This window comes from Otolemur garnettii, unplaced genomic scaffold, assembly GCF_000181295.1.
Source record: "Otolemur garnettii isolate 467f Iridium unplaced genomic scaffold, OtoGar3 scaffold00142, whole genome shotgun sequence".
NCBI lineage: Eukaryota > Metazoa > Chordata > Mammalia > Primates > Galagidae > Otolemur > Otolemur garnettii.
Genome location: NW_003852537.1, coordinates 196798 through 205649, shown reverse-complemented (window position 1 = coordinate 205649; position 8852 = coordinate 196798). Strand labels below are relative to the sequence as shown.

Genomic DNA, 8852 nt, shown 5'->3' with positions numbered 1-8852 from the left:
AGAGGCAGGAGACTCGCTTGAGCCCAGGAGTTGGAGGTTGCTGTGAGCTGAGATGCCACAGCACTCTACCCAGGGGGAAAGCTTGAGGCTCTGTCTCAAAAAAAAAAAAAAAAAGAGAGAGAGATATAATAAGATTAATATGTTATATGTATATAGTTCTATACTACATATACTGTTATAATGAGGATCATAGCAGGACAAGAGTCCTCAAAGAACCTGTGCCTATCTCCTACCTGAATACTCTGGAATCTTCTCTGGACCCCAGCCTTCCTCTAGGACCTATGTGTTACATCCTGCTGTTGTTTTCCCCTCCTGTGTCCTTCTGTGCCTCTTCAGTGCCTTTTATTGTTCTCCCTTGTCCAAAACCATGATTGCCTTGAGCCTTGGGACCAATGGTTCTCCAGCTTTTTCTTACCTAAGATGGAAGGGGCATCTTGTTTAACATGTACATTCTAGGATACTCCCCCAGAGATTCAGAACTGTTAGGTCTGGAATAGGCCCAGAAATCTGCATTTTCAGCGAGTATCCAGGTGATTCTCTTGACTTCAGGGCACCAGCTGGATGGATAGCCCTCTAAAAAGGCTAAATGGGAGTTGTGGGTTGCTGCGGGGATTGGCATTGAGGCCTAGGAGTTCCTGGGGGGTGACAGCCTCTTGGAGGGAGAACTAGCCACAGCCAGAAATGCAGGGGCCTGAGGCCCTCCCCCATCCCTCAGTCCCCACCTCTTCCTATCTCATGTCCCTTTTTCTCTTCTCCACACCCAGACTCATCCAACTCTGTGGCTGTCCTATTGGGAATCCTGGTGCCTTCGGTGGTCGTCATAGTGTTGGCAGTGACCAGAGAGTGCGTTAACAGAGTGAGGAAGAGGAGGAGGTTAGTTGGGAAGAGGTGAGAAAGGGTGGGTGGGGCCTAAAGCCACTTGGGGACCCACACCTGTACTCCACCCCTCCTAGGGAGAAGTTATGGAGCCACGACAGAGGTGGGCTGGCTGGATTGGACACAGGTGAGAGCCAACTCCACAGCTCAGAACCTTGGGGCTGATGTTGAGGTTTTCTAATAGGTTTTCTTGGTTTTTCCTCAGGTATCATGCCAGAGTGTGCCTTCAAAGTCACTCAGTTTTGAGTTATCTTCAAATAGGAGACAAAATAAAAATATTTATTTTTGAAGTGTGGATTGCTGTGTAATTATGGAGGAGGAAACTGGGTCTGTGAAGGGGGTCTTGGGAAGAGAAATATAAAGGAGGACAGAACCTTCCATGTGGCTTCCTCTCAGGAAAGCAGGAGGAAGGCACATGGAACAGCCCATTCAGCCCTGGGAGGTCACCATCGCAGGGGCAGACAGAAGGGCAGGGAGGGAAGAGCAATGAAGGGTGGGCCCCAGCCTCAGGCCCCTGTTCCAATACAAGAGAAAAGACTTCACCCCAGGAGCCTTGAAGTACGCGGCCTGTGAGCTCCATACCAAGGGTCGTGAAAGGTGATTTGGGGTTTTATATTTCTGATGATGAAAAAAATTACTGCTTAGATACTAAAGATGGTGAACTTGGCTTTTTCCAAAGGGTGAAACCTCTGGGGAGGTGCTCACCTTCCATTTGTCCATTTCCCAAAAGGGCCTGGGGTCACTATGGGAGCTGAGGGTGGGGTCTGGGGGCAGGCTGGCATCTATTCAAGTAGCCTGAGGCCAAGGTGCAAATCCGCCCCCCCCCCCAAACAGAGACCCATCAGGCCTTCTTGGGGGAGGGGCCCTAAGAAGGAAAATAAGGTTGCCAAGTGGGCAGGGGAAGGGTCAGGATGTAGGGCCCCAACAGTAAGGGAACAAGGGTTTGGAGATACCAAAGCAGGCAGGACACTGGGTTCTAGAAAGGCATTATTACTCTGTGCTTATCCTCAGAGACGGCCACTTCTGCAGGAAGAAAGGGCCCCATGAAGGAAAGGGTGCCCCTGGCCAGGCACCCTGCCCAGCAGGACTTCCCCTTCCCATAGTGGGGGAGCCATTTGGAGCTGAGCATCATGGGGCCTCAGCCACCCCCCTGCCCTGAGCTGGCTCCTCTCAGTCCCCTTCTCTAGCCCAGATGTTTGGTGGACAGGGGAAGGGATGGGCCTGGGCCAACACACCCTGCACACATATCCTTTCCTCTACAGGACCTAGACCCTACCACCCCTTGTAGTGATGTATCACTATAAGAGAGGGGACAGGACTCAAGAGTTTTAGGGACTCCAGACCGTCAGAGATAGGAATGGAAACAAGGTCATTGCCCAAAGCTCCCTGGGCCAGAAAAGGATCAACATGTGATCTGGGGCCCCACATTGGCCCTCACCGAACACCAGGGGGCGACGAGGGTGCAGAAATGGGAACAGATGCTCAACTATACAAGACCTGCCCCTGTCCAGGCCTGTCCCTGCAGGTGTCCCAGAGGCAGGGCAGACTCCAGCAGAAAAGAAAGAAGCTGAGAAGATGGCGGGAAAGAAACGGGGCAGTTGGAGTGGGGGCTGAGCCCATCATCTTCCTGTTGGGGAGGGAGAAGCTGGAGGTGACACACATGGGGCTCCTCCTCCCCTTCCCAAGAGGCTAGGAGAACCTACCTGGGCAGAATCTTGAATGGAGGAATTGTCCTCCCAGCCCAGCTCTCTCTGTGTGTGTGTACACATGTGGGGGGTCCCCTTCTGCCTCTCCCTTCCCCCCACAGCTAATGCAGACACTCTCCCCCACAGCCTCTAAACCAGCCCCAGCTGTCAACATCTGGCCCACATCTGTCTCCTTCATGGGCCCCTTGCCCCAGTCTGTGCCCCCCTCCCATTTTAAGGGCTGCAGGGCAGGGCTGCTAGAGGCCTCCCCTCCCTCTCACAGCCCCCTGCCTCTGCTGAAGAAGGGGGGCAGCCCCACCCCGGAGGTGCCCCAGGCTCTTGGCAGAACCAGTAGAGTGGTTAGAAGCAGCTGCCAATGACTCATCTCCCAGGCCCCTACCCCCATCTCAAACACACCCAGAGGCTGAGAACCACACCCCCAACCCTCTCCCATCCGAAGCCCTGCTAACCCCAGACTCCTGACTCCTCTTGGTGGGCCATAAAGTCCTCCAGATCCAAACACCATTCTCCCCAGAGTCTAGTCCATCCTGGCTCCCAATCACTCCCAGAACTGGGGCACATCCCATTTTCTTTTATTTATACAAAAAGTTGTTTTTTAAATATAATTTAAAAATCCCTCCGAGCACCAGTGTCTGTCTCTGGTTTCTACCACCACCTCATAGCCCCTTTCACCAATCACCCCCCACAGACACAGCCTGAAGGGGTTTGGGGGGGGGCAAGGGAATGTCTGGGGTTGTGGTGTGACCAAGGCACTGTTCTGGAAAGACACGAGGACAGGTCCCTGTTTCAACTTGGGCAAAGGAGGCAATGCGACAGTGAAACAGGTGACCTCTAACACAAAAAGTTATGACAAGGACTGTAGAAGAACAAAACAAAAGGTTTGGGGTTGGGAGGATAAGACCAAAAACAAAACTCAAAAACCTTCAATATGAAGGCAGCAGATGGGGGAAGGGCATTTACAAGGGAAAAATGGTTGAGTTTGGTGGCACAGCAGCAAGTTGGGACATCAAAGCCCAATGATTCTGTCACTGGGCCATGGTACCCCTTCCTGCCTTGAGGACAGGCTCTGCTCTGGAGCTAACAGGCTAGTCACCCTCTCTTTGGTCTGCAGGAACACACCTGTCAAGGTGTGGGAGCCCTCTGGGGAGGTTGGGAGATTATGGGCCCTTCCTTTCCCTTTGGTCACATCCAGACCCAAGGGAAATGCACCCTCATCCTTGGTCTGGGGTTACCCACTCTTGATGGGGGGTGATTTCTTCACTCCCATATGGTAGAACCCTCAAGTCCTGTCTCTGCAAATTGCCAACTCCCCACCCAGATGGGTTCAAAGTGCAATCCAATGGGGCACAGGGATGGGGGCCTCTAGGAGTCCCCACTTTGCCCCAGGAAGAAGGGGAGGCCATGTCCTTGGGGTGGAAAGTTCCTGCAGGTCAGTACTGTGGCGCTGGTCCTCCTGTCCCACCCGGGGCTCCGGGCTTGGCCTGGGACTTCATGTGCTGGACACTGGCCAAGATTTTCTTCTGGTGTCCAGCCAAAGTGACTCCGATTCGGAGCAGGTCCCTGTGGAGGAATATAGAGCTCAGTGAGGCAAAGGTTCTACACCTCCTGCCCTGGGATTGTTAGCCAGTCAGGAAGGCCAGCAGGGCTGGGGGAATGACGTCAACAGGTGCAGGGCAGTTTCCAAAGGATTTAGGAGCCAGAAAGGCTGCTGTCCTTCAGTGCAGCTGCTTGGGGGCTGGGGAGAGCTTGGAGGCTGGGGAAGGAGGGGAAAGAGGAAGAAAAGCCAGCAAAATGAGGCTGGGCAAAAAAGGCCACATAGATTGCTTTAGAGTAGAGAGAAATGAGAAGGAAAAGGCCCCAGAGAACAAATTACAGCTACAGAGAGGACCTGGAGCTGCTGACACTTGGAGACTGAGGGAGAAGAGGACTCTGTAGCCAGGAGACAAAGGACAAATCAGGGAGAAGAGCACTCAGGCCTCATGGGGCAGACTGACTAGCGACCCTCCTGTTCCAGATTTCTATTCCTTTTAGTTCTATTATTCAATCTGGGTAAGAGGAGATCTCAGAGAGAAATGATTAGGCAGGAAGGAGGGGAACCAGACAGAGGCCAAGCAAGGATAAACAATATTTGGAAGGCGAAGGAATCATAAAGCCATTTAACGTTAAAGCTGGAAAGGATCTCCAAAACCTAGTCCAATGTTCTCCTTTTATGGGTGGGAAACAGAACCAGAGTTGACACATTGTTAATGTGAGAGCTGGGTCTGGAATGTAGATAGAGGCACAAAGTTTGATACAGATTGTGAGTCCCAAAGGAGATGGCCCAGGGCCATAATGGCCGAAGGAGGTGAGGTGGGCATGCTGGCTCAGGAGCCTTGGGTTTCAGCCCAGGGGCTGTTACTGCTTGGGGCTTTTCTGGGTGTGGCACAGAGCAACTTCCTTAGTGTCACTCCTCGGAGGAAACAAGAGTTGGCACCAGAAGATAACTCCAAAGGCTCTGCAGACCCCACAGGCCTGACTCTTGCCCCCACCATCACTGCTCCTGGGTGCCCCTCTAACTGCTCTGCAACCTCCATCACCCCTCCAGCCACTGCCACCACTTACTCTGCAGAGATCTGGCTGACCAGCTCAAAGGAGCCAAACCCAGCGGCTGCAAAACTTTCTTCATATCTTCCCATCTTGATGGCTCGAAGCCACTCACCCACAGAGCCAAAAGCTGAGTAGTGAGGCTGCCGCTGATCAAGTAGGGGGTGCGAGGCCCTGGGGGACAGGGATGGGGAGGAATGATGAGTACCAGGCCTGAATCAGGGTGGAAGGCTGAGCTCAGCCTTGCAGAGGACAGAGACTATCCCACATATCATCAAAAGGATAAATACTTCTAGGCAGGGAGAATGGCTTGAGGTGGTTTGCAGAGAGCAGGGCCCATTCTCTGAAATTCTCACCCGCCATTTTCCCTGGCCACAATTTTAAGGCTGGCAGGGTTCCGGATCATCTTGTCCAGGGCGCTGACCACCTGGGGAAAGCGGGGTCGGGCATTGCGGTCCTTCTGCCAGCAGTCTAGCATGAGCTGGTGGAGGGAGGTGGGGCAGTCTGGGGGCGGAGGGAGCCGGTAGTCCTGTTCGATGGCATTGATCACCTAGATAGGGAGAAGTGCTCAGTGAGGCTATCCAAGAAGATGCCAAGGGCCCCAAGGAGATGGTAACTTAGCAAATGCTGAGATGGGAACCACAACCCCCTAGTGCCCCCCAAGAGCTGAGGCTCCCAAAGCTCTCTGTGGCTGGATGCCCCAGCAGCTATCAGGCTATGGTGTAGACATACCATAGCTTTCTCCCAACCCTGCTTTCCATCTCTGCATCCTTCTGTGGATGGATGGACCCAAATAGGTTGTAGCAAACTCTCTAATATGAAGATAAACTCTTCTCTGTGCTACCCACTCCAGCTCAAGGACCCAGCAGTGAAGACACTCTGGGAACACCACCCTCCATCTCATATCCCAGGTGAGAGAACATTCCAGGTATGAGTGGTGCCTATAGCTCGGTAGGTAGGGCACTGGCCACATACACCGAGGCTGGCGGGTTTGAACCCGGCCCAGGCCTGCTAAACAACAATGACAACTGCAACAAAAAAATAGCCAGGCTTTGTGGCAGGCGCCTGTAGTCCCAACTACTTGGGAGGCTGAGGCAAGAGAATTCCTTAAGCCTAAGAGTTTGAGGTTGCTGTGAGCTGTGATGCCACAACACTCTACCAAGGACAACATAATGAGACTCTGTCTCTAAAAAAAAAAAGCTTGGTGTGACTATGGGACACTTACATCCTGATTGCTCATGTCCCAATATGGCCGTTCCCCAAACGACATCACCTCCCACATCACAATCCCATAACTCCAAGCATCACTGGCAGATGTGAACTTCCGGAAGGCAATGGCCTCGGGGGCTGTCCACCGAATAGGAATTTTTCCTCCCTGTAGAAGAGGGAGGAAAAGGACTCACTGGACCCAGGCACACTGACCCTCTGCCCTTTGCTTTCCCTCCCTAGCTCAGGCCCAAGCCCCCAACTCTTCAACTCTGTTCTTTCCCTAGACACCTGGAAGTTGGATTCCCTAAGCTGATGCTCCCTCTGTAGTCTGCTCTTGTACCCTCTCCCTGGACTACAGTCATCAACCTCTCAGCCTCCCACCTTTCCATCCTCCCTCCCCCCAGCCCAAATAAATTGGCGTGTCAGTCCAAGCTCATACCCCTAGTCTTCAGCCTTACCAGAGAGCTCGTGTAGGTGGGATCTGAGGAGTTCTCCTCCAGGAACCGGGAGAGGCCAAAGTCAGACACTTTGCAGACAAGGTTGCTATTGACTAGGATGTTTCGGGCAGCCAGGTCTCGGTGGACATAGCTCATCTCAGCAAGGTACCGCATGCCTGAGGCAATGCCCCGCAACATGCCCACCAGCTGGATGACTGTGAACTGTCCATCATTCAGCTGCAGAGCAGACAAAGGAGAGAGGGGCTTGGTTAGAGTAATCCACCCATTGTGTGTCTGTCACTTCCAGACCCATCTCACAACTTACCTGCAGAGCAGGCCCACAGGTTCCCTTTGTACTCCCTTTCTTTCTCACTCTGTACTCTATCAGCTCTTACTATGGTATCGTAACACAATGCTTATAACAGTCCAATGATACACATTCAGTCTCTCTCAATTGGGGATGATTTAAAAATGTATCCTTCCATTTAAACTAGTACAGTGCTGTACACTCAGGTAATACTCAGCAAAAGCTTTTTTTTTTTTTTTCCAATTTTTGGCCGGGGCCAGGTTTGAAACTGCCACCTCCAGTATATGGGGCAGGTGCCCTTCTCCTTTGAGCCACAGGTGCCGCCCTCAGCAAAGCTTTTAAGCTAACATGCTCTTATATGTGACAGCCACAGAATTCTGCTAGGAGAGTGCTTGAGCTCCCTGTACAGGGAGAGATGACTTTGTGCTGATCCAGCTCCAATCTCAGTGCAGCCTTCTTGGACCAGCTGTGTGTCGTTTTGTACAAGAACAGGGAGGAACTGGAGTATGACCAGTGACTAGCACCAAAGCCAAGGTCTAAAGCCCAGCCTTGACCTTTATAGAGTTTGTTCTCACCAGGTAAAGCAACCAGTCACAGGTAGTTAACTAATCCCATCTTCTGGGTACAGCAAGGATGCTGGAGACCTTCTGCAGCCTTAAAGGGCCAGGGGCATACAGTCCAGAAACTGAATCCCGAATGCATTGTCCAAACCTACACCTTCCCTAGACTCCCCTCCCAGTTCATGAAAACACCACCTGCCAAATGGTCAGGGTGTAGACTTCAGAGTCTCCTGGTTTCTTTCTCCTCCTTCTCACCTGCCACTTACAATCCATCAGCAAGTCCTCCTGGTCCTGCTAACCCCAACCCCACTGCCTGAATGAATGATAGCAACAGCCTCACCACTGGCTCCCAGCTTTTCCTCTTGCTCCCTAGCACCCACCCAAAGGAATTCCCTTAAACCATCTCATCCTCCTGCTAAAATCCCTCCAAAGGCTTCCCCTTGGACCACCCACCTCAGGATCCACCACTGCTCCTCTGCTTACCAGGTTCAACCACACTGGCACTTCTGTTTCTTAAACATGCTAAGTTCCTACCAACTCTGGGTCTCTATCCTCTGCCCCAAACACACTTTCCCCCATCTTTTCATGACTGGCTCTTTCTCATCTACCCAGATGTCATCTCTTCTTCCACCTATACTTTCCCCTCCCTATAACTAGACCTTTGTATGATACCAATATGACCTTGTGTCCACAAGGGGGAGGTCAGGATGTCCTCATGCTACCTCAGGGTCTGGGTCAGCACCACTCCTGGTGTGAACCAGATAGGTGTCTGCTGATGGCATCCACTGAACTACATAGCACTCCTCATTACAATCTACCTATGAACATTGAATTTTGAACTTATCAAAACCGCAGATAGAGATTCCCTCACAGGAAATACAGAGAAATAAGCTAAGTGGCCCCACAGGTAAACATCCTGTAAATCTAGAAGGTAGGACATGCAAGGGGACAAGGATCCAGCCCTTCAGCTTGTCAAGTGTCATGACAAGAAACTGTCCAGGATTTAGAGAGGCTCAAAAAAATAATAACCAAGTGCAAGCAATGCCTGGTTCTGAACTGGATCCTGGTGTGGATAAACCAATAGTAAAGGACATTTTGGGAACTGGAGAAATGTGACTATCAACTGTGTATTAAGTGATACTAAGGAATCATAATAATTCTGTTAAATGTGATG

General features: G+C 51.7%; 2 protein-coding genes across 2 annotated transcripts in view; one reads left to right on the top strand and one right to left on the bottom strand.

Annotated features, from left to right (window-relative positions):
• The window catches only part of ZAN (zonadhesin), a 42283-nt gene extending 41141 nt beyond the window's left edge, over nucleotides 1–1142 (top strand). The window contains 3 exon segments of the mRNA XM_023518621.1: nucleotides 765–873; nucleotides 954–1003; nucleotides 1082–1142. Of these exon segments, the coding sequence (XP_023374389.1) occupies nucleotides 765–873; nucleotides 954–1003; nucleotides 1082–1122 (200 nt within the window). The 3' untranslated portion in view covers nucleotides 1123–1142.
• A 1995-nt stretch (nucleotides 1143–3137) lies between these two features.
• EPHB4 (EPH receptor B4) overlaps nucleotides 3138–8852 on the bottom strand; it is a 19167-nt gene continuing 13452 nt past the window's right edge. Inside the window, exons 13-17 of the mRNA XM_003798839.3 lie at nucleotides 6833–7048; nucleotides 6391–6540; nucleotides 5522–5715; nucleotides 5184–5339; nucleotides 3138–4142 (exon numbers count right to left, since the gene is read on the bottom strand). Coding sequence (XP_003798887.1) covers nucleotides 4013–4142; nucleotides 5184–5339; nucleotides 5522–5715; nucleotides 6391–6540; nucleotides 6833–7048 — 846 coding nt within the window. The 3' untranslated portion in view covers nucleotides 3138–4012. The remainder of the gene's footprint in view (nucleotides 4143–5183; nucleotides 5340–5521; nucleotides 5716–6390; nucleotides 6541–6832; nucleotides 7049–8852) is intronic.